At 34.2% G+C, this 26,175-nt stretch overlaps 2 protein-coding genes and 2 long non-coding RNA genes across 4 annotated transcripts; 1 reads left to right on the top strand and 3 right to left on the bottom strand.

The window, feature by feature from the left end:
* The first annotated feature begins 3,593 nt into the window (after positions 1–3,593).
* Positions 3,594–4,175, top strand: LOC105348670 (uncharacterized). Its single transcript, XR_903623.4, has 3 exons — positions 3,594–3,726; positions 3,831–3,959; positions 4,125–4,175. It is a non-coding gene; the product is annotated as an uncharacterized lncRNA (long non-coding RNA).
* A 9,378-nt stretch (positions 4,176–13,553) lies between these two features.
* On the bottom strand, positions 13,554–14,985 carry LOC136275490 (uncharacterized). Its single transcript, XR_010714068.1, has 3 exons — positions 14,641–14,985; positions 14,038–14,141; positions 13,554–13,939 (listed from the first exon to the last, which is right to left on the bottom strand). It is a non-coding gene; the product is annotated as an uncharacterized lncRNA (long non-coding RNA).
* Positions 14,986–19,462: 4,477 nt separating this feature from the next.
* LOC117686363 (chromatin assembly factor 1 subunit A-A-like) lies at positions 19,463–21,347 on the bottom strand. Its single transcript, XM_034461215.2, has one exon. It carries the CDS (start codon positions 20,633–20,635, stop codon positions 19,463–19,465), a length of 1,173 nt encoding a protein of 390 aa, XP_034317106.2. The 5' UTR covers positions 20,636–21,347.
* On the bottom strand, positions 20,852–22,529 carry LOC136275372 (uncharacterized protein DDB_G0280579-like). The gene is made up of 2 exons (XM_066084275.1): positions 22,295–22,529; positions 20,852–21,255 (listed from the first exon to the last, which is right to left on the bottom strand). The coding sequence occupies exons 1-2, from the start codon at positions 22,527–22,529 to the stop codon at positions 20,852–20,854; spliced, it is 639 nt and encodes a 212-aa protein (XP_065940347.1).
* Positions 22,530–26,175: the final 3,646 nt, after the last annotated feature.

The following is a 26,175-nucleotide window of genomic DNA, read 5'->3' on the forward strand; positions in this document are numbered from 1 at the left end:
TAGGTGAAGTATGAGCGTTCCGTTATAATATCGACCTACAAACTTCACTTAGGTCACTGCACAGCCGTTGATCATAGACAGTCTGTGAGTGGAGTATGTGCTCAATTGGACCAATGGGAGAGAAGGTATGCCCCGGATAAAGGTTTTATATATAATTTTGCTCTAAGACCTAGAAAAATGGTTTATGGTCACTGCACACCCAGTACCCAAAGGCACTCTGTGGGTGAAGTTTGAGCCAGAATGAGCCAAGGGGAGACAGGATATGCTCCGGTCAAGTGATATCGGACGGACAGGTATATCACTGTATGGGACCCGCAGAATAGGGTTCCAATAAGAGTAAGATGGTGGATACTCTTTGGCGGATCCAAGTCAGTGGGAAGTTAACAAACTATATGCTTGTAATAAAATAATTCGGAATGATTACAAAAAAATTGAATATATACTAGGACATATAGGGTATACATAGAAATTAAGATATAATAAACTGAATAGATAAAATGAGCAATTTCGTTTTATAAATGCAAGATTTTAAGTTTTGGTGGATAGAACTTTCCAGAACGGAGTAACCAGGAACGCGGTTCGACTAATAAATGTCATTGCGAAAAGTGTAGAGCTAGGTAATTATTGGGCAGTTACCGTGGATATAAAACTTTTGATTAAGATAAAATGCAAATTAATATGAATACACTAGCGTGTTTAAACTACATACATTTTTTTAATTCCGCTACAGATTGGAGAAACGTATACACTAAATTGTGACGCATTAACAGATTATGTTAACAACGTAACTCTACGTCTGTATGAAGAAGTGATGTAGGCACAGTGATAAAAGTAAAGTGAGCTTAGACCTAAAGAACACATAGAGGAGAGATACGACGAACTATATAACCCACTACTTGGTTTGAAATAAAATTTAACAATTTGTATTTTTTTTCAGGCAGTTGCATAAAAAATACCACGAACAGAGAGCAATGTATCATATAAATGTATAAAGTGTTTACTCCCTCACTTGCATGGGTTTTATATCATCTAGTTAATTTTTAATTTAAATCGATGTGGAAAAAATGTCTTTCCGCGTATGTGTATCTTTTAAGGTATCCGATCCATAATAGCCTCAGATTCAATGAATCTAGGTGCATAACAGATAATATGCATAGGCTTAAAGGGGCATGGTCACGATTTTGGTCAAAAATTATTTATCCGAATTTACTATTTACAATGCTTTAGAAAGGGATTTTAAATAGGCAACCGAAATTTTAGCATCATTTGTTGAGTTATAAGCGAGTGACTGAACTTGAAATTCTTCGCTATGTAAACAAAGCGCTTGTTTACATTTTGAACATTGAAGTAAAAATTTCAGTTTTAAACCTAAAACGAATTTGTTAAACGTTAGGAACTGTTTATCTATGCTTAAAATAAATAAAAAGATAGACAAATAAGCTGGAAAAAGATTTTTTACTGGTTTATTGAACCTATGTAAACAAAAACAGGGCACGAGCCTTGTTTACATGACAAAGAATTGTGAGCCCTGTATCTTGCTTATAACTCTACGAATGACTCTCAAATTTAATTTGATCATTAGAATTGCATTTCTGAAGCATTGTAAATAATAAAAACAGAAAAATAAAATTTGACCAAAATCGTGACCATGCCCCTTTAATACTCAGTATACTTAGACCTTTTCCTTTTCCGGAAGAGTTGCCCCCCCCCCCCCCTTTGCTTTTATTCTAAAAAAAAAATAATTCTATAAAGAAATATACACGGTATAAGATAATATTAGTTTTTGTATTCCTAATGATAAAATACATCTTTCCACCAAAGCATTTTTTGATATTCATAGTAACTACTTATTTATTTTAAAAAATGTGCTTGTCTCCATAGACATTAATGCACTCTTCATTAATTAATCACTGCTTAGTTAATAATATTTTTGGAAATTTCTCTTGGTACATCTTATTCTTCTCTTAAATGCTTTATATAAATATCAAAGTATTTAATACATGATGAATATTCAAGGTTGGAAAAATTTGGTCCTAATATTGATCGGATACCTTAATAAGTTATTTCAAAATTATACTATCTGCAGACACCTCAGGAATATTTAACAAAATTATCATCATTTACAGATGCACATTGATCTAAATAATTGATAAAAATTATCAAAGTTCAGCTTACGTCAATAAGGTAACATTTAAAAATAATTTAACATTTCAAATTTTTATTTTACATTGTGACCGGAGAACTACAGTCGAACGAAATGGCGACGTTCATTCTACCGCAAACCCCTTGTAATTTGTAAATTTTCAAAAACATCTTAAATTAAACACTTCCGTTTTAAACACCAATCAATTAAATTTATGTGCAGTCCTTTTGCTGTTGGCTTATTATTTTTTTTTGTGTATGTTCGTAGAAATATTTTACATGCTTTTTTAAATTTAATTTTGACCTTGTACCAATTTAGTCACCTGAACAATTGATGAGTTATATAACTGATATGAATCGTATAGTTGTTAAACAATATCACTCTCATTCGGTAAAACAAACTTTTTCTGGTAATTCAAAACCAATTAGACTTAGAAAGAGAACTTTGCGAACCCAAATTCATGCGATTTTACAAAACATGCGTTAATTACACAATTTATCAAGCTTGATTTGCAACACAAATACATCATCAATCACAATGTACATCGAAACAACGACAACAAAACAGGAAACCACAAAGGTAGAAACCTCATGGGAGGTCTAAATTAAGCATGACACACATAGCATCGGCAAGCAACTCAATTCTTCGTCTAATAATTTTAATCATACATTTTTGTTATGATCTCATTTTGGCATCTTTCATATTTTTTTTTTTTAGTTTTTTCTATGATTGTTGTCAACTTTGTTAATTGCCAATGCCAACTGATTGTTTTGATTTCTGCTTTGTTTTTTAAACATTGAGGAAACAGTTTTGATGATACTGAAAGCAATTAAATTAACCAATAAACTCGTTAACCGTCGTTTGAATAAGAGTTTCAAATTTACCTTTTCCAGATTAGTCCGAATCAAACATTCGTGTGTCTTGTAAAAATGTTTTTCCATAATGTATCGAACAATAATATTATTCTGGATAATTCCATTTCATTACAAAGACATTACTCCAAATAACACAATGGATTTCAAGTAAGAAGATCTAAAATAAGCTAGTTTGAATTAAACTCTTTTAAAATATATTTATTGCAATTGATGCTTAGAGTAAAAACAAAATTAACATGCACCAAACAAAATTATTGTCCTATCAACAACAAAAGTCCGTAGAAACTTCAGAAGGAGTAAGTTCAAGGTGAATTTCAAATAATGAAACCATGACCGTAATCTTAAAGGACAATTCGATGTAGATAATGGGGAAGTCGCCAGTTACAAGATGTTTGAAAAACTAAATTATTGTCAAATTCTAAAATCTGGCATGTTTTACAAACTGTCCATGCGTTGATTTATTAGGATTACCATGTTGGTTCTAGATTCCATTCATGGAAAAAGGTTGTCTACGGTCAAGGCTATTATGATCAATAAATATGTAAACATCATTCATGTATGATCGAAATTCATTAATTGGTATAAATATCGATTTGATCGAATCCAAATCATCTAGTCTTTATTTCAACGAAGCCACTTGAACTAAAATGAGCCGAATTTTTTTCCTACTTTTCCTTCTTGCCTCTTGCATGGCATTTACAGCTGAAGGTATGTAACAAAATAATGTGGTTCTCAGATGTAATAGAAAATAAATTAAAATCAGGGTCTGATAAATTACTGAGTAATTACTATGGTTTGTTAATGAATTATAGCCACATGGTATCCATTCCGTTGTCCCAAGGGTCACTACCAAGTTGGCTACTGTCATATTTGGACCGGCTGTAGAATCGGGTCTTGTTTCACTAATTTCGGTAGTAAATATGGAGTCTGTTGCAAGAGGAGTAAGTTATATACCATCTGTTTGCAATATAGTCTACGTACAGCATTAAAATTTAATTTTAATGACAAGATTTCCTGTTCATGATACACTCTGTAAGTTATTTTCTATGAATAAAACGATTTTGAATTTTATAGAAAAAATAATCATTATATATTTTTCTTTACAGTATGGTATTAATGAACAAGAAGAAAAAAGGTCAGAATATTCTACCTAAAAGTGAATAAATAATATTGGTTGGCAATAATTCTTTTTATTTGTTTATCTTAAGTTTTGTTTGGTTGCCATTTGAACGATTAAGTTGCATATTTCAATATATATTTAAGGTAGTGAAAACACTACAATACATATACGTATTTCTCAATAAAATCGATGCAATTGGCAGTTAACGTACATTCTTACGTCCTGTGATAACACTTTGCTCAAGCCATTAAACCTTTTCGGCAGTCAATTGCAACTTCTTGTGCCTATTAGACAAGCGAAAATATAATCCCTATTTTGAAAATTTGATATAGAATTAGTTGATATTATTTGCTGAAAATTGAGCTCAACATAAAATTTATTTACCCTAAAATACACCCTAGAAGAGACATGCAAGGCTGTCTGGCCTCTGATACTTAAACTGATGGCTAGTGGGAATTCGAAACCACTTTTGCAAAAAAAAACAAAAAATAATTATAACAAATGCCCTCACTTTGCCGGTGATGCTATCCCTAACTCTACCGGAAAGATCGAAGAATGTACGATTGTCACGGCAATCTAAGACATCTCTGTCTACAGTAGCAAATTAAAATGCTCTTCAGCCGTATAAAACAAAGTTTTTCATTCATTCTTTATTCACTTATGGCTTTACAGCCCATCCGTATTAATTTTTATACAATACATATACCAGTTAGATAGATAGATAGATATCCTCGCGCCACTATCTCCTCCTTCGGCCGCTTTGTCCACCACCACGCTGTTTTCAGCTTATTCTTCACCAGTGCCGTCTTTTCCCCTTTCCCTTTTGTTTTTACAAACATCAGATACGATTTCTTCACAGTTTTCCGCCCTCCCAAATTTATCACCTTTAATGCCATAAAAAATCTAGTTATCTTTCATTGATCTATGATTCTTTCGTTTAGGGGCTTATTTTCGGTCATTGTGTTTCCAAGCACATGTTTCAGTTCAGTGATTTCATCCAATACTGTACTTTCGTTGCATTGACCTCGTTTTTTTTGGACGATTTTGATATAAATTCTTGTTTTCCCTACTTCTAAAACTCCTTAAATTTAGATTCCTTATTTCAGACTGCATTGAATATTAAGATGTCTCTATCGCGTCAGGTTTCTCGAGCCTCTTTGAAATTATGTCTAAACGAGTACATATCTTGTGAGGGACGACTTCAGTGGTACTCGGGTGCATGCTTGATTGTAAATGTTACATGTGGAAAGGCATTGGTTGCATCTGATGAAAGTTTTCGTTATTGTTATAGACAGCAGGTGTGATATGTGATTGGTGGAATGCAGGGCTAGTGCTCTGGTAGTTGATCGTACCTTGTGTCTGTTGATTGCCGGGAGCCGCCATACTGCCTTCCTGCTGGCTACATTTGATTCTGACCTTCTTCTTTTTGGGCGGTTTTCTAGGTGATTCCTCAGGCATCTATCAAGCTGGCGAGCAGACACAAACACATGCGTCCTTCAGACAAAAACTCCGCTGCGTATATCGCAAAACCATCCAATATCACTATCTATTACCGGGGCTGAGTACTACCCGACCTGCCCCACCGAGGGGGCGCTGTAATATCATAAGCTACACGTCAAACTCCATACGTGCGTGAACTTTTACCAAAGACCAAAGAAAGTCCCCGATCTCCATCGTGGATTTCGCATAACGTGAACGCTGTTATAACCAGAAACACATGGGTTTTTTTGTCATTAACTGAATTATAAACATGGTTTATATATTAACTTCACTTGTTCTTTATTTCTAAAGATAGTATTTTCTCATCTACTATTATTTCTTATGATACCCAAATGTTGTCTTACGACAACAGACAAAAGTACTACAAGCCGTGCAAAAGAAAAAAATTCCGCGCGGTATGACAATATCTGCACCGCTTAGCATGTGTTATAGGAATGACAATATCCAAAAATAATCATTCAAAGCTTTATTTTCTGCAACTTTCTTTAATTTAATTACACAATATGTATCATGTTTTTAAACTCAAGGTTTGAGCTATAAAGAGACAATCATTATAGTGATTCCCAACTAACAATTAATAATCCAAGGCATAACACATAACCTTCATAATCATTATACTTTACCTATTCATTTGAACAGCAAATCTCTGTTTTTCTTTCATATCATTCTCTCGGTGACGTACATACAAGTTTAGTATTACTTTCAATGCATCAACCGACAACAAAGTGGGCATTGCTATAAATAGACATCATTCAGATGGTATCATCCCCGCTTAAAATAATGGACAATAGGACTAACAGAATTTCAGAGAATTTCGCTTCGACCTTGACCTACAAATTTTCCGGCTGGCATTAATCTCATTACCTATTATGTACAGACATTTTTTAAATAATCTGAGCAAGATTTGGCATATGGGTACAAACCCTCTGTTTATGTAAAGTATGAGTTTAATAGGGCAGAGAAGGAAAAACATGCTCTGAAAAATTGATTATTGCGTGGTTGAGTATGACCTTGACCCTTGCAAATTTCATTCAAGGTCACTGCACACCCTTTAATTATAGAAGTATGAGCCAGATTGAGAGAAATATGCACAGGACAAGGATTTTATATATAATTCTACTATGACCTTAACCTGAGACACAGCAGCATGGTTTAAGGTCACTGAACACCCTTTACCCAACTGTGGGTGAAGTTTGAGCCAGATTGGGCCGGAGAGGTTATGCTCCGAACAAGCGATCTCGGTACAGACTGATCACTATAGGGCGCCCGCAGAGCGGGATCCTAATTATTGACTTATTATCATACATGGAGTGCACGAGGTTTTTACAATCTTTGGCATGTACATGTGGGACATTTTAAAATTCCATATGCAATGTTTTAGTATCAAGACACATAAAGTGCCACATCAGTGATCTGCTTTGCTTCTCATTTTCAATTTTGATATATTTTTCCATGTTTTTCTTTCTTAAATTTAGTCGCTAGAAAACTTTCCCTTTATGTTTGAGTTGCTGTAAAATACAAAATGCTTTATAAATGTATGTGATGCTAAAAAAAACTAGTTCGTACTAAAATTCATTATTTATTTATTTATCATTTATTATCGTAGAAAAGTTATCTAAAGCTAGACTTTGTTATGGAATTAAGTATTTTTACAGCTTCATTCTCAATATTGGTGATAAATAGCGAGTCAAAGAAATACATGAAACAAGTAGGAATGATCGGCAATAATGATATATTGATAGCTAAAAGCAATCAACATGATCAGTTTGATGTAAAATAATTAAAAGAAGTACTGTGTTTTTACAAAATATAGAATATTTTGAATCTGTACACCATAATTTCATCATTATAAACCGTCAACAAATTTAATTTTGAAATAAATTTGGGGAAAGCCGTTCGTAAACGCCTTGTCTAGTTTTATATTTTGAACGTAATTATTAAATGTTAATGTGTCTTCTTCTTCTTCTTCTTCTTCAAAATACTGAGTAGGGCTCTTCAAAGAGCATTAACACGTATACCAAAAAAGTGTTGTATTAAAATAATTTAATGCGACTGAAAAACATTAAATGCCATCATAACTTGTTATTGAGGTTGCATTAAAACGTAACCTTGTTTATAAATCAAGCCGTCTTCCTAGCTACTATTATGCAACATCAATAGATCGAGGTCAGTTCATGGAGCATCTTCTTATGATTGAGGTCAGTTCATCGAGGTCAACTGCATTACTGAGTGAATCTTTCGATCGAAATACTTACGCGTGAGACAAAGTTTGCATTCTTGAATTAACAGGTCGAACTGTATTTTATGTATGCTTGCATCTCTTAGGGTAAATGAATTGAAATAAAACTGAGTAAAATGTTATATAAATACTAAACCAAACTTCAAGTTTTTTTAAGAACTACTTATGCAAGCGGTATGTGTGCGCACGTGGAGGCATTTGCCGGATGCCTCATATGGACACAACAGTGATCGGCCGATGCCGATCACAAAAAGGTAACTTTAATTATCTATAGAGTAGATTCAGAGGTTAATTGTCTAAATTTGATTAATTAGTTTTGTTGATATAAATTACTACGGAAAGAGACAGCGTGATTACATAATTCTATCATTAATTATGCAATTATACGTCTTTAGCTGCAGAACTGTAGCTCTCCGGGAAAAAAAATATTGGCAGACCGGAGAGCTACAGTGCCACCCATAGTAAAAACTGTATATTTATTGCGCAGAAAAAGTTGCGCTCGGTTCTGGGTTTATTTCTCCGATTTATTACCTCAACTGCACAAAAGCTCGGTCTCAAAAAATTCCTTAGACCCATATCAACAATCCATGTCACTTGATATACCACACAAATGTTTTAGATCGCCCTTATCATCGGAAAGTCAGAAGTTTGAAAAATTCGCCTTCTGGCTGCTATGTTTACTTGCAACCGAGATCTCGGATTTTGGTCACGTGATTAAGGGAAATAACTCTAACCGGCATTTCACGTGTTTACAATAACAACGAGCATGTGTTATTCGCGATTTCAATCGATATCGTAAATCAAAGTACTGTTGTTAGTTGTTACAATCTATGTTAATTCGGCTTTCTTGCAATTGTCTGATACTTTGTCTAAATTTCACTCAATCCCGGCCTTCATAATTGTAGAAAATCGACACAACGGTATATCATGTAAAACAAGCATTCTGAGAGTATTGCATAAGCAATACACGTCCCCCTACCGGTTTGTAGAAATTTGTGAAAACAATGCACCGTTATGCAGATTATCATTTCTTACCGTCTCAACAGACCAACCCGATAACGAACCCGATTGTATTAATAAATAAAACCCTGTCGATTAAATTTACAACACAATACTTGACACTATTTTACAGAACTTATTTGTTTGTTAGAAACAACAAGCATTCTAAGAGTATTGCATAAGCAATACACGTCCCCTACCGGTTTGTATTATTCTATGAAAGCTTCCAAGCACACAACTATTTCTGAGCTATTGTAAACGAGATGTCATGCTTTAATCCGAGATAAAAGAACAGAGGAAATTAAAACTATATAGTTGATATATAAATTAAATACAAAATAGGTAAAATAATACTCTTTATTTCATCTCCTGTAATTTCGCCAAGTCTATTCTGTATTCGCTGGTAAAAATTTGTGAAAAAAATGCACTTTTATGCACAATATCATTTCTTACCGTCTTCTGTACCCCGAATCAAACCAAACAGTTAAATAGCCCAACCCGAAAACGAACCCGATTGTAATAATACAAAAACCCCTGCCGATTAAATTTACAACACAATGCTTGTCACTATTTTACAGAATTTATTTGTTTGTTAGAAATGATAAAAGGAATGGTACAAGTTACGCACGATCACAGGATGAATGACCATCTTTAAGTCCTCCTTAAAGATAGCTTAAAGGTGTTTAAAGGTAGCTTAAAGACGATCTTTAAGCTATATGTGTTGCTTAAAGGCAGCTTAAAGAAAGCGTAAAGATGGCTTAAAGGCAGCTTAAAGACTATCTTTAAGCCACCTTTAAGGACAACTTATAGGTCCTTAATGTCCAAACTTCTTTAAGCCACCTTTAAGCTACCTTTAAGCCACCTTTAAGCCATTAAAAAAAATTTAATTCAATATTGTGCTTAATTTCCAACAAAATGTATTAACTTTTTGAAAGAAAAGGTATTAAAACGGTTTTTGTTCTAGAAAGAAAAATGAAAAAAAAAAAAAAAAAAAAAAAAAAAAAAAAAAAAACGGCCACGGCGAGAATTGAACCTCGGACCCTTAGTTTACTAGCATCACCACACTTTGTAGTAGTCTGAGCTACACATATCCTGGAGGTTGTCACTAAATAGTTGTTTCAGGTAATCCTCACAGGTGATATCCATTACCTCAAATTCCGAGTCCTTACAGGTGCCACTGTGACTATCCCGGCCGTCTCTCTCGAGAAGCTGTCTGACGAAATCGTCCAGCTTTTCATACTCTCGGCGAGTCAGGGGTGTTGCAAAGACACCCACAACAAAAACCATCAGTAGAATTGCCGTCTTCATCTCTGTTACCTGTCCGTGTCGTTTCAGGGCTTACACTGGGGTGGCTTACACACGACACCTGGTTCTCTATCGGTCTACCACACTTCCTCTGCGCCACGGCAACTTACATACATATGAGCAGATCCTATATATCAGTGGATATTGAATCACTGTATTGAATGTGTTTACTTGAAAAGATTTTGACAAACCATTCAGTTTGTAACAATCAATTATATGTAATTTATAAATTACATTCATGCATGTATTTAGAATGAAATACGGAACTTGGTCTTCAGTGAACTAAAATATATTATACCTTAAATGGAAACCGTTATGTTCAGTATAGTAGGCTTTCTTAGTTAATAAATTTAAACCGATTAGATATACGTTCATCTAATTTATAGCTATAAAAATGTAAGAAAGAAAATAAAATCATTTCTTTTATTAAATGCATTGATACTATTGGTGTATTTGTTCAATTTCCCGCAATTTCCCGGTTTTCATGATCGCGGCGCCGTTCCAATATGTTTAAATATTTACATGTAATTGTATGTACATGATTTTTAAACTATCAATTCTATAACAAACAAAATTACCAATTACCGGTGACGTATTTACTGCATGTGGCAATTGCAAATGACTTGTACATACAATTGTATGATGTGCCAGGCCGGGTATATTTGACATATTTACCCTTATACATATATTTAAATTATCAACCCCTATTTATGATCACCGGTACATTAATTAATTATATAGCCTCAAGATTTTACTCTTACATACATGTATCGTTAATTTGTAGACGTAACATTTTTGAAACCCAGAGCTAGGAAATAATACTTTGAAAATGAATTACAAATGTAAATTAACTTTTATTCACTAGACTTATCGTATACTCGTACATACTAAGATTCAACGCCTTTAGAAACCCTGACGTGCACCTGGGCACACGACACACCTGTTGTGTATATCTTGTATATTCTGTGTTAGTTCCAGGGGTTTTCTTAAGTTGGACAAATAGACTTTAATTAGATATACACAAACATGCACCTGGGCACACGACACAACTGTTGTGTATATCTTGTATATTCTGTGTTCGCAGTACAGTTAAGGCGGTCAATAAAAATATGGGCAAATTTTTGTGATGAAAACACGTATACTTTAGTTAAACTGGCATGTCCTTTTTAAAATCAATAACAGTCACTCAAATGCAATATATTTCTAAAATATATATATAACAGTACAATATTTTATGTTCATAGTGGTCACGTGATATGGCAGTCGCATGGTACAAGCAGATGTATTTGTGGTTTTGAGGTCATTTAAAAAATTCAATATTGCAAGGGCATAATCATGTCAAAATTCACAACTGAGTTATGAAATAACTTGATGTTATATCGTAGATTTTGAAAAACGGTGCGAACTTTTTAAGATTTGAATATTTGTTAGTAGAAACCGTAATTTATAATGCATATGTTGAATAATTTTGAAGGTCACAGGGTTAATTTCATTAAAAAATAATTAATTTGTAAGATTTTACAAGGATCGTAGAAGTTTTTAAGTTACATAGCATATTTCAAATTCACATGTAATAGTGTGTCGGGATCAGGTAAGTGTATGCCCTTGCAATTAAGTGATTTATTTAGGTACTCAGATTTTAGATATACGATATTTTATACAAAACCGAGGTTGCTTCTTTATACGATGCATACTTTTAACAAAATGAAAATAAGACTATATAAGTAGCATTCTACTAATAATAATTTTAAACAAAATATTCATTTATACTTTTCCGTTAATGTATGACATTTATTTTTCTTCGCTATAAAACTGCACGATAGCCTTCAATGATTTAACTTAATGCGTCATTTTGAAGCATATGACGTCATATTTTGTAGTACAGCGAGAACGACATCTCGCTTATTGTTCAGTGTGTACGATATATCGGATATCAAAATTGTAAGTAATAGCATTTGTTGTTTTTAATTAAAAGATTAGTATAAGTTAATTTTACTAATAAATATTTACATTCTACTGTGTTTTTCCATTAAATTCCGTGATGTTTAAATGCCTCTAAATGCAACAAGTAGTCAAAGGTCAAATTGACGAGTTTTATTATGACGTCACAAGCGTTGAACGCTGTAAACTGCAACGTCACAAGCGAAAATCAAAGTTCACGCTTGTGGCTGTTATTGTGGCTCTTCCATCAATATTAACTTACCCTTAGGATAAGATAGGAATTTTAAGGTATGAATCACATTTGCAGACAAGGCAAGAAGTTAAAAATAATGTAAATATAAGCATTAAATCATGATTTTTTGAAGTATACACTCTCATAACTGCAGCGGTGTGTGCATACAAATTTTCATAACGAGCTAACGCGCGTTACTCAATTTGTATGCACACACCGCTGCAGTTATGAGAGTGTATACTTCAAAAAATCATGATTCAATGCTATAATAGATTAATAAGTACTTTCGATGTTTGTAATATACTGTGATGTCATAATGCACATTTCCCGTACTTTTTGTCTGAACGGAGTTTATTGACAGCCTTAACTGTGCTGCGTTAGTTCCAGGGGTTTTCTTAAGTTGGACAAACAATAGACTCTAATTAGATATACACAAACGAACAAAACTATGTCTAGACAAACAAAGCAGTAATATCCTGCCCGATATAACAAAGGCAGTTCAGAGTCTTTTCGTCTTTAACATGTATCTAGCAGATCTAGAGTTAGAAATACTAGTAATGAAAATTGAAAAAAAAAATACAAACCTTAAACCGATTATCAAATTAAATCATGCATTTTTGGTTCATTATCTTTATTTTGTTTAATAACCGGATGAACTGAGAGAGAGAGAGAGAGAGAGATTTTTTTCACCGATTAATTTATAATAGGAAACAAACATACTTTAATTAGTTATATGCACATGTCGTCGCCATAGAGGCAAAATGTCGTATGTATAGGCGTCCATTGATTTCAAATAACAGAGAAAAACGCAAAAAACTGTTTCTTTACTTGAAAGACTAAAACTTCTCTTTTAAACTCTCCAATGTTGTACATAATAACTTAATGTATTTAGATCGTAACAAAAAAAATAAAAACATGGTTTATATTTGTTTTTTATTCAATTTTTACACATACAACCTTTTGCATTTTAGGTGTAGTGTTACTTTTTACGTAAATTAAGGCAGTAACTTCCATATACTACCTTTTTGCATTTTGATATCATTAAACTTAAGTGGATTATGCTTTAAGTGACATTGATTTTTTTGGCATTATAAGATTGATCATGTCACTCAAAGGACAGGTAAAGTTTGGATATCTGTTTTTTTTTTATATTATAGCTATTTAAAAACAAAACAAAGCATAACTATTAAGATTTAGGCTGTTTAAAATTAATTCTACGTTTAACGTAACATGAAAATTAAAAACCTACGAGGGAGGGAGGAAAAAAATAAACAAACAAAAATTTCAAACAGGTGTGTATTTATTGAAAGTCACCCATTCAGTTATCAATACATCATCACTGTCATATAATACATATGGTAAGATTCAGTCCACGTTAATTTTTGCATTTTCAAAGCATATACTTTTGTGTAATTTATGTTTATATCCTTTCTGTGGGTACATCATGTATACTGGACGAGAAGTGGAGTGACTTGCAAGCACATCAAGTGGTGCATCCAGTGGATTTACATCAACATAGTAACCAAAGGGAAAACTTTTTCTTTTCAGGGAAAATGTTGCACAACACATGTGATTCACAGATTATCTACAATCAAAATAATGATATTATTTCATACATTTTCACAATGACACATTTTAAAATTTAACTTATCAGAGTTGTGTTGTAAGATTCACTGTACCTACTTCTAAGAACTCAAGAAAGGGTTCTTGAAATAACTGCCACCCTACAAGTGTATTCCACTTCTCTCCGTTCTTCCACTTTAGTTGGGCCTCCTGTTAGTTTCTTCCTATTATAAATTGTGAAAGAATGAATTATTATTCCTGAACATGTTATTAAAAATGTAGATACATTTCAAATGAAAAGGATTTGCAGTCATTATCGTGTCAAAACTCTTATCTAAATCAGTATATAATGCTGACTTAATGCATTGCCTCACTTCAAGGTATATACATCCACAATTATTATATATTTAAAACCAAATATTGGTAGTTCGAACACTGAAATCTTTGTATGATTTTATTGGATCATTCACCTTTGAAATTGAACAAAAATTAAAAAGGAAAAAATTTATCACATCTTGGAGATAATATTGAAATCTATGGAGAAAGGTATAATTTTTTAAACTCTTTTTATATCTTTTCAGTAAAGCGGTAAGAAATTGCTTAAGCTTTCCCCTTCTTAAAAAAATGCAAAAATAACTTAACCGTACTGAGTTTTTGTTAAATAAGATGGGTAGTCATTTCACCTGTTGATGGATCACTTATAAATAAATATATACAACAAACCTCGTTTTTGCCTTTTTGGGCGGAAGTTGGTTCAGCATGGTTCAGGCTCTGTGACTTGACAACCGACATTAAACAATCTCGAATAAGATTTTTACTGCCAACTTCGATCATGTGTTTGTCTGATCCATTATTGTTGGTTTTTTTACTTTGCTAGTGGCGTAGACTCCCATGTTCTTCGTATTGTGAAAACTGAATACCTCAATGCTGTCTTTGAGCATGTTTTTCTCTCATACAGGATGTAGAATTCAGTCGCTTAATGAAAACCCAAACCGGAACGACTTTTTCAAATCCGGATTTGTTTGTTTTTTCAAAACGACGATTTCGCCGAAACCTACGCGCGCGGGTTACGTTAAAGTAGAATTAATTTTAAACAGCCTTACTTACCAAAACAACCCTTTTATTGGTACAAGAACGTACTTTTAAAAGAAAGGAACATTAAATTTAATATTTCGGCACAAAAACAATGGCAATAAAAAGAAGGTAAAACATAAATTTTAGACAAAGAAATTGTAAATTCATAAAATTTCAGAGTTCTGACGTTTGCTGATATAGTAAACATCAGTTATAAGTATGCATATTTGTTCATCATTAAATTCTTTGTTAAGACCGTTTATTACGATTTGAAGCATCAACATCTGGAAAATTAAGCACTGTATAACAAGCAAAATTGTTATAAAATTCTTTTTTCATTACAGTGTGTCAATTTGCATAAAAAATGGGTTCCTGTACACTTAAATTGAAACGGTATAATGAAATGCTACTTGGCAAAACTTAACATAAAAAACGAACAAAAATAAAAAACCAAAAGGGTGTCATAAGCTTTATGGAAGAAATGTCAATCTGAGTCGTCATTTTCATCAGGTTCCTCCAACGAATTGCAGACACTTCCCTTATGAGGGAGCTGGGAGTAGAAATCATGATGAACACGGGGAATTACATTTTTCTTGCACAAACCCATTAAGTCTTTGAATTTGGCATCTGAGATTGGGACTGAGGAAGAGTAAAGAGGTTTCAGCTGATAATTTTTCATGTTCTTAAAGACCGGATCTGGGGTATAAATAGCAGCCAATGAGAAAAATGGAGGATATTTCAATTTTCTTGCCAGCTTTCACTTCGAAGGGATAATTTTTGATTTTTTATATTATTCATTTGTTTTCATCTTTTGAAAGTTGTCCAGTAACTAAAGTTAACTGAAGCAAATGTTCAAGAATTCACAGAACATTAAAATACCATCTGATAAATTTGTATTTTTAATTTGAAAATCTGAAACGACTTGAAATTTAAACTTCTACCGGTTTTGATTGACAGCTCAGACATTCACTCTGTGTTTACATTTTTACCGGAAATACACATCACCATGGACGCATGCAAATGGCTGACAGTCTTACCGTAAAATAAAAAGCTCAGTATTCCTGTAATTATTTATTTTCACTATAACTCTTTCATACTATAAACAGATTCCAAGATAAAGAACACATACGGCGTAAACAACCTTCTCAGCAGCAGTCCGTTTTAGTGTTTATCATTAGCCTTATCGGAATCAGCGAGTGGTATGGCCATGCAAAGATGATACCAGTCCACACATGATAGCGGTCACAGCACGATGACATAACTTCTGTATGCTAATTCTTTTCTTTTGTAAATATATAAATAAATAATAGTAACGAATAAAAATTAATAATTCAGCAATTAATGATTTCACTTCCAGCGATGTCCCATGTATGGAATATTTTTCGGATTGGGATACCAGAATCGCACAAGTTTTAAAACACACTGTGGCAAAATATCTCTGCGATGGCATACAACATCTCTTAGTCTGGGATCTGCCTGCAATGACTCTGTTTTCCGAGATTTGTATCTTGTGTCCATAAACACTCCCCTGTGAAATAGCATTGTCCAGAAAAGCTTGTATTTTTCTTTTCTCAGGACCCTATTTCGTTCGTTTGCCCTAACTGGCTCTGATAACCACCTATTTTCATCTGTGATACATGGTCTACATAAACAATGCTGACATTCTTCGCAGTTTTCATTCTGTGAAATACGGAATGTTCTTTCAAACTCAGTTTCTTCAATGTTACTGTCCGCATCTTCTTGATTCACTTCATTTAAATCCCAGTCATTGAAATTAAAAAATTGAATAATAGCTTCTTTTTGCTCAGAATTGACTCGCAATGATATAACACTTGTTTCCTCATTTTCCTCCATTTTCGTTATGAGATGGCCTAACCGCGCTTTGTTTTGGAGGGAAATGTTTTGGAATTGGGTGTACTAAGGGATGCTTCATAATTGATCATAATCATATTTCTTATTTTTTTAAATTTATTGAGGAAATATTCGCTTATAAGAGCTATTTTACATGTCTAGTTTTTAACATACCAGAACATTTATTGTTAATTTACATTTGTGTGTTAGTCAGATGTTCCCTGCTGGACCCCTAGCTATCTTCATCTCTGTAACTGACTGATTTATTGACAATTGGCGGGAGGTTTTCCCCACAGTGTGAAGAAAGCTGTGCAAGTGTGAGCTAATTGTCGATTCCATTACAAACACTGGACAGGGTACACAGGGTTTTTTTGTACTTTAAAAGAATTTCATTACTTTTTTAAATAACTGATAGCGATATATATAATATATATATCTGTTAAATAAAGTATCAATAATTATAACATGCACTTAATTAAATATTTAAAAATATAAGTAGCTAGAAAAATAAATTAAAATGATAAACAAAGAGGCACGTTTCACACCCCATTATCATAATGTTACAGTCCAGCATTAGTAGATATAATCATTATAAGATACCTAAGTACTAAAAAAAAGTTTACAGTGACCATCCCACACATCAATATTATTTACTGGAGTTTATCATGGCAGAAACAAAGCGGAAACGTCCACCATCATTCAAGTTAGAAATACCAGCTAACGAGGAGAAAAAAAATGAATTGTTGCAAAATCTTCAAAAAGTCAGAGAAGTTTTAGTGAAACAACTAGGCAGACCCGTCAACAATACTGACATCATGGATGCACTAGTTAATGCCTGGGGAAAGTCAAACGTTGAAAATGAATTGGAATATCCGAAGACCCCAGGAACCTACATCAATGTGAAGAAAAGTGAGGTGAACCAGGATTTTTTTCTTACATCAGTGTCATCTGTTAGTAGACTTATGGAGGTTGCTGCAATTCATGGGAAACACTGTTGCAGAAAACTTGAAGTCAAGAAGGTGACCAAAAGGGGACATGTCGTTTCCTTGAAGCTTAGATGTACAAGGACCGATCGGGCAAAACACGTATATCTGTGGGCGTCATCACCATACCTTCCCAATGGAAAATATCTGATTAATGAACGTATCAACCATGCATTTGTCTGCAGTGGGATGTTACCTTCCCATTACTCTCGGTTTTGCAAGGCAGCAGGATTTGGGGTACTCTCTGTATCCAACCGCAATTCCTTCTTCCATAAGTACAAATCGTTTGTTCAGGAGGAATACGACGAATCCATTAGCACTGCACTCTTGGAAGAAGTTGGGATGTATGATGAATTGGACGGAATAGACATAATAACGGATGCACGTCATGGGTGGAGGAAAAATGCTAAAGATACAAGTGTGGTGGCTATAGGGGACCGAAGCCACAAGGTTTTGAATTGTGTGCATGTCACTACAGCGGAGGACCCTGTCACCCAAAGACACGAGAAACTTGGAACGGAAAAAATTTACAACGATCTTGATAACAAACAAGTTTCCGTAAATGTTCACACCCACGACAGAAATATGGCAATAAATAAATTTGTGAAAGAGCGTGAACACGGTTTTGTATGCAACCAAAATGATATTTGGCATGGAATTAAGAGTGTCAAAAAAGCATTGACTCAAATTTCCAGCGGTCCACGTTACAAAGAGGGGAAAAACCTGGTCTGAGGAACTTTACGATAAACCAGAACCTGTGGCCACACATTTCTATTGGGCTATCAAGCACTGTGAAGGGGATGGAAATACGCTGAGAGCCCTGCTTGACAACATTGTGGAGCACTACAAGAATAATCACAAACGATGTGATCCGTCCTCTACATGTAGAGTTGATCCGAATTACGAGCCTTCACGTGTTGTGATCGAAAATCCTGTAGCAGAAAAATTACTGAGAGGTGTCATTGTTAACTCCATCATTTACAAATACCCTGATGATTTCAAGCTCGGACGGGATACTTACTTTGTTGAAAGTTTCAATAATACTTTGAATATTTATCAAGATAAACGAATTGCATTTGGCAGTGAACAATATAAAGTTAGGGCTTTTCTTGGAACTTGCCACTGGAATGAAAATGTGGGGAGAAAATTCACATCACTTTCATATAGACGTGATCCAAAATCCCCACGTAGACAAATTGGAAAAAAGAATTATTCAAAACAAAAATTTCAATTTAGAAACAACATTTGGAATCGTTTTATGAAACATGTTTTCTCTAAACGTAAAAGAAATTAAATCTGTGTGCACGTATCCTATGATATATTAAATGTGTGTAAGATAACAGTGTGTTCTTGTCTAAATGCCACCACGTGCTTGTGGTATGCAGCTCTCTATAAATAACTTCTCTCTGCAGTGTTATTAGTGCGGAGGTGTGGCCTGCCTCCTTATATGCTTAATTGCCGTCCGTGTGGATATTCAACTAGGTCAAACCCGGTCTTTAAGTTTCGCCACTCTTCGTCCACTTCGAATATCAATGGAATTATACTCTCGCTGACTGATTTCATATTTGAAGAATATCTTGTTTGGCTCTTCCTTTCGATACTGGAATGAATGAATATTATTCCATTTCATTATTGATCTACATCTTCCTGTTGCCTATACAATGATCTGTAAGCTCTTTGAAATTCATAACATCCCTATTTCCAATCTCCTTCACTACATACTTAGGTGGGTTTACTTTAGCATTGCGGACACCAACCATCCAATCACTTGGGGAAAACATATCTGAATGTTTTGTTGATCTTTCAATAGTGGCATGTACAGAATCTCCTTCCATCTGTGAGTGTCCTCTTTCAAAATAATTGTGTGTTATTTTTTGAATTGGGAAATTAACCACAGAGTAGAGACACATTCCACTAAATGGCAGATTTCTTTGCTGGCCAGTGCAACTGTCTGAATAGTACACTAGTTCATCAATAGACCCAACACTTTTGTTGTAATCTAGGAGACAGGAAGCTATTTCACAACTTCCCCGCTTTGCTATGGTTTCCCACCACATATTACAGACAGTTTCTTTGGATACAACATCAAATATAGCAAAGTTGTAAGTTGCAAGTTTTCTGCTGTAGTACAGTTCATTAATTTGAGCCTTGGGGGTAACGAGTACCTTCTGCAAATCAAAGTTTATAGTTTTGATCATTTCATTTTCCATCGATCTTTGCTTATCTTCCTGCTTTTGCATTTTGGCTTCCTGCTTTCGTTGCTGATGCTTTTCAAATTCATTCCTATTTTCCTGTTTTTCTTTCTCAGACATTTTTCCATATGCATCACAAAATGAACATACATCCTTTTTGGGTTTATGAAACCCCAAGTTGAACTCAGTGGCAAAAATTTTATCATAAAGCCAGAACTTTTGTGCATCATTGTGGTCCTCTTTGCATTTTTCTATGTACATATTGTACATTTTCCTAATGGAGAGAGAGCTGTCCAAATATTCTCTCTGGGTTGATTTTCTACAGTAATGTGATTCTGTTTTCGGAAAAGAACGAATGTGTTCCCTGATAGGATCTTTGTCTTTCTCTGAAATTTTATTTTTTGGAACATGTTTCCCCCTATTATCAGTGGAAGTGAAGGGGTTCTTTCTCTTGTTTAATGTATATGTGACTGTTTTTTCTCCAATGTCTAATATTCCTAAAAATGTCTTTTTGCACACCTCTACCTTACATTCATCTATAGGCAGATAGTAGTGAATGGTGTGTTTTCTTCTTGACTCTTCTTCTGTTTTTTTTGTCTTTCTACGCTTTTCAGTCATAATTGCATTGCATCTTATAAAATCTCTTTGTCGATCATAGCTCAAGTTCCAGTAACTTTGAAATATTTCTGATATTTTGTTGTCTGCAATTTTGTTCAAACATTTGTACTTGCATTTACAAGTTATTTCTTTTGGTGTTTTTTCAGGAATTACTTTGCCTTTCTTGTTTGTGTATTTTTTTCCTTTGTTTCGAAGTAGTTTCGTTTTGTTTCTTTGTCATTCAGACGGATTCCTTTGCTTTCTTCTAGATTTAACTTGATAAGAAACACTTGAAGATTCATTAAGACTGTTGCTGTTATTTTCTTCATGTTTCTGTCCGTCTGCCTCTTTACATGCATCGCTCTTCTTTTTCTTCTTCTTTCTACATTTAGTTTTCCTTTCCCTTGAGGAGCTTGAACTGTCAGAGGAAGAATCATAAGTTAATCTTTTTCTCTTGTGTCTCTTTGGAGGTACATACTCATCTGAGGAATCATCAAATTGATCAGAACTACTATCATGCTGAATTTCAGATTTTAAAGTGACCCTGGTTGGGTACCTTCCAGTCCTCTGACTTTCTGCACCTTGCGTACCATCAACTGGCACAGAGTTTTCAGATTCTGACAAATTAATTTCATCGTTTCCTGCATTAATAGATGTGAGCTCAACTATAACTTCATTGCAGGGAATGACACCAAGGGCGTTTAGTATTTGGTCTAGTTGCTCTGCCGATAAAGAAGTACTAGATTTTGACCGGTGCGTGCACGGGTTGACATAGCATATGCTATGCCTACAATAATGCTATTTATTTCACTACACTCTGCTGAGTTGGAATAATGTTATCTATGTCTGCCTCCCATATACCCATAATGTAGCAGAAAATTGCAGAATCGCTCCAAAACGATTTTGAAGAAAGTTAATAAAGTTGCATTGAAAATAACAGTCAAATTGTTCATAACAAACCATTTTGAAGCTGTAAATACCTTTCTTCGAAAAGTTTAATTTATTTTATAGTTGCAGAATTCAACATTTCTTCAACAACGTTTTTTACACACCATGTTGACATTCAAAACTCTCGGGATTTTTTTTTATAGTAAATGCACTGTGTTAGAGTTATCTCCCGTATTTTCTTTAATGAACAGAAAACAATTTCTAATGAAAATTTTTAGGCATTTGTTTTATTGTCTCTGAGTTTATCCATGCAAATGTGATATTGTGGAAACTTAAAATAAAGAGCCTCCCGTGAATTACCGTGAATGTAATGCGCATGCGCAAAATTGTAAAATCCAAAAAATTCAGATGATTTCCGGCATTTTTTGAGAAATTTTCGTTGATTATTAATTAGCGAAGCTTGATTGAGAAAAAATAAAAACATATTGGTAATCCTCAAATACCAATGATGTTTAGAATATAAAAAACAATAGACAGCACTCTTCCGATTATTTGGTATTAAAGCTGAAAAATTCGAGTCTATTATTTTAATATAGTAGTATAGTTTTAGGCTTTCTGTGGATATTGTATCGTCCTGTGAGCTTTCTCTGGAAACAGTATCACTAGTATTGTGTATCTCCTTAATTGAAATTGTGTTATCATGTGCACCTTCTACTATCTTGCTTTTTTGGTGAACAGTATGCAATCTTTGTTTTTTAGTGCCTTTGTTTGGAATTGTATTGTTTTTGACACCTTCTGTTACAACTGTGTTCTCTTCTGTACGCTCTAACACAACTGTCTCTTCTTGTGAGTCCTCTGTTGCTACTTCTTTGTTTTGTATGCCCGTTATGTTCTCTTGGATACAGTCACTTACAATAGGGTTTTCCTTTGTGCCCTTTCTTACGGCTGCATTTTCTCGTGTGTCCTCTGTTATAACTGTGTTCTTTTGTGTGCCTCCTATTACGACTGCACTATATTGTGTATCCATGCTTTCTACAACATTTTCTTGCGTACCCTCAGTTTCAAATTTGTTCTTCCTTGTACCACCTGTTACAACTGTGTTTTCTTGTTAGGTCTGTGTTTCGTTTGCATCACCTTGTGTGCATTCTGCTTCAACTGCGTTCTCTTTTGTAACATCTGTTACAACTGTGCTTTCTTGTGTGTTCTGTGTTACGTTTGCATCACCTTGTGTGCATTCTGCTTCAACTGCGTTCTCTTTTGTAACATATGTTACAACTGTGTTTTCTTGTGTGTTCTGTGTTACGTTTGCATCACCTTGTGTGCATTCTGCTTCAACTGCGTTCTCCTTTATACCATCTGTTACAACTGTGTTTCTTGTGTGCTCTGTGTTAAGTTTGCGTTCTCCTGCATACACTCTGTTATTGTCGTGTTTCCTTGTATGTCCTCTATACCAGCTGTGTTCTCTTGTATCCCCTCTAAAACAACTTTGTTGTCTTGAGTTATCTCTAATATCATATTGTTTTGTGTACCCTTTGTTGACTCTGTGTTATCTTGGTTGTCTTTTCTCGACACTATGTTTTCTTTTCTGGTCTGAAGACTAACTTGTGTGCATTGTTTTGACACACGTTTGTCTTGTTTATCTTTTGTTTGTAAAATATTGTTTTGGGAGTCTTTTGAAGACACAGTGCTGATTTGTGTTTCATCTGTTGATACTGTGTTAAATAATGTTGACAATAAATTTTCTGAGGTGTTGCTTGTTGATTCTATATTGTCTTTTGTGACCTTTGTCTTTCTCACGTTTGTACTTTTGTGTGCTTTTGTGTGCATCATCTTTTGCCACAATCTTTTCTTTTGTATTATTCAATGACTCTGTTATCACTTTTGTTATTTCTAAAGATTTTTTATTACCCGTATAGGTTTTCTTTTTCTTCTTTTGAACATGTTTATTTAAAATTTTTCTGTATTTTGCCAAGGGTATATCATCGCTATCTGAAATATCACTTTCCCCTTGGAAAGCTTGACATAGTATGAGATCCTCATCACTGTCGAAATCTCTTTCAGGACCTGCCATTTCAAAACTTTTGTGCAAGGTGACCAGACTCTACGTGTTCTTTAACTGCTTTGTTCCAATATTTTATCCTATCACAGAGTGCATCAAGTCTCATTTTGTCGTTCAGTACATGACTGGCCCACATCAACTTTATTTCAGTTGATATATAGGGTTGAAATACCTGTTCTCTTAGAGTTGTACAAGCAAAGGTATAATTGCTCAATACTATCTCCTGCTGAGCCTCCAATTCTCTCAAAACTACAGAAAGTCTTTGACAGTAGATACAATCTGTCATCTGAATGATGTCGTATGTGGTAGATATGACCCTTCTGAAAAAAAAAATCATAACAAAATTATGCTTTGGTTTCATTGATTTCAAAATGCTTTGATTTGCAATTATTTCACAATTGCAATAATTATGAAGGGGAAATATATTATCATTTAAATTAAGTCTTTTAAAAAAGCTTTTCTGTTAATTGTCTATTATAGTAATTATGATTGCACTTACGACCTTTTTATATTTTATAGTGTTTACAGGCACATTTAAATCAAATCCCTATGGTTCAGAACTTAATAATTGTCAAAATTCTTATACAAATACATTTTAATTTTATTTGTGATTTTATATTTATGAAGTGTGCAAGATATAATGTAATAAAATAGAAAATTTTTGCTTACCAATGTTGCTGCAGTCATACACATCCGTCAATCTCTGGATTCTGACATGGACTGACTATTAAGCATGGTGTAGGTAAATAACTGGTTTATTGGATGCTTATTTCAGACAGATTTTAATAAGAACATCACAATATTACCAAATATATACTAACATATAATTCAGAAATAGTTTATAAATCCCTCAAAAGTTTTTAAAGGTCATAAGTGGTATATAAGACCTACTGCTGCAGATACCTTAAATAGTTTCTGTAATTGAAATTGTCGTATGTGCCACTTATGACATTTTGCTTCTGTAGAAAATGGAGTTACGACCTTATTCTTATTACAAATATTAAACTATTTTCACATACGACAAAATTGTACTTGGTATTCCTCATCAACAAATGCAGCTACAGTTACGACCTTTTGACATGTGATAGATATGACCAATCAAATAGGGATATTGCTAAAAACCTATTTTGGGTAGTATCTACCACATACGACCATTTGCTTCTATCGCGACGATATTAAGATACAGAGACTGCGCTCATCCCTACAATAATTTTGAAACCCCGCAAAAATCATAAAGAATTTTATAACGGCAATCTGTGTCCATCGGAGCGGTGCTGATGATAGCGATCTGTGTTAAATGGAGCTACGATTAAAACCGCCTGGAACACACCCCCCCCCCCTCCCTTGGAAATTATATTATCACTCGGATGACCCCCTCCCATCCCTATAAAAGAGCTTTTGCATTTAATATATGTTTTTATTGTTCAGCTTGATCAATATTGACTTACAGGCCACTTAAAGACAGTGTAAAGGCAGTGTAAAGAGAGCGTAAATGCCACTTAAAGATGCTTAAAGGTGGCTTAAAGAAGTTTGGACATTAAGGACCTATAAACATTTGCTTAAAGGTGACTTAAAGGCGGCTTAAAGGTTGTATAGCCTTTAAGCTCCTTTAAGTCACCTTTAAGCCACCTTTAAGGACTTGCTTAAAGATGTTTTTTCGCCCTGTGGATATCATTACTGACTACATACTACCCTCGTTTATTCAATACACACCGAACCCGATAACGAACCCGAACATTAAAAAATTGGAATATGAAAAATTAATTTTCTCGAAAATATGTCAATCAGATGCTACAAAAGAGTAAACTTGATCTGTAGTTTGACATTTTGAAGCTGTTCAGCTAGGTTCATATTCATCAAATGCATAAAGAAAAAAAGTGTGGAAAACTGAAGTGGGACAGACAGCCGGACGGACGGACAGACAGACAGACAGACGGACGGACTGACGGACGCAGAGGAAAGCTATAGTCCCCTCCGGTGAAACCGGTAGGGGACTAATAAAAGGAATGGTCCAAGAAATGCACGATATTATTACTGACAACATACTTTCCTCGTTTATTTGATACACACCTAGCCCGATAACGAACCTGCACATTCAAAAATTGAAATATAAAAAATTAATTTTCTCGAAAATTTGTCAACCAGACGCTACAAAAGTGTAAACTTGATCTGTAGTTTGACATTTTGAAGCAGTTCAGCAAATTTCATATTATTCCTCAAACGCATAAAGAAAAAAAAGTGTGGAAAACTGAAGTGGGACAGAAAGACGGACAGACAGACGGACGGACAGACGGACGGACGCAGAGGAAAGCTATAGTCCCCTCCGGTGAAAACCGGTAGGGGACTAATAAGACCCCAAGGAAAAATTTTAAAAATTACTACTAACCGGGAAAATCAAATAACTAAATCAAAGTAGATAATTGGGAGTTGATTTTAATCAACTCTCCTATGCAGTCACTCTGGCAAACCTAAAGTGAAACAGTGTTTGGACCTAAGCACAAATCACCATCGCTGACAAGTCTTAGTTCTTGAATATAATAGAAAAATTCGACATAATGTATGCTGAAGCATTGTTTTTCAAGGAAACTTATCTATAAACACTTTGAAAATAGTA

This window comes from Magallana gigas, chromosome 5 (genome assembly GCF_963853765.1).
Source record: "Magallana gigas chromosome 5, xbMagGiga1.1, whole genome shotgun sequence".
Taxonomy (NCBI): Eukaryota; Metazoa; Mollusca; class Bivalvia; order Ostreida; family Ostreidae; genus Magallana; species Magallana gigas.

Bases quoted from the DNA above. Each gene is read 5' to 3' on its own strand.
- LOC117686363 (XM_034461215.2), bottom strand. From the start codon at position 20,635: ATGACTGAAAAGCGTAGAAAGACAAAAAAAACAGAAGAAGAGTCAAGA.
- LOC136275372 (XM_066084275.1), bottom strand. From the start codon at position 22,529: ATGGATACACAATATAGTGCAGTCGTAATAGGAGGCACACAAAAGAAC. The intron at 21,256-22,294 runs GTGTCAAAAACA...CTATTAATGCAG, and splicing joins GAACACAGTTGTAACAGAAG to GAAACGATGAAATTAATTTG.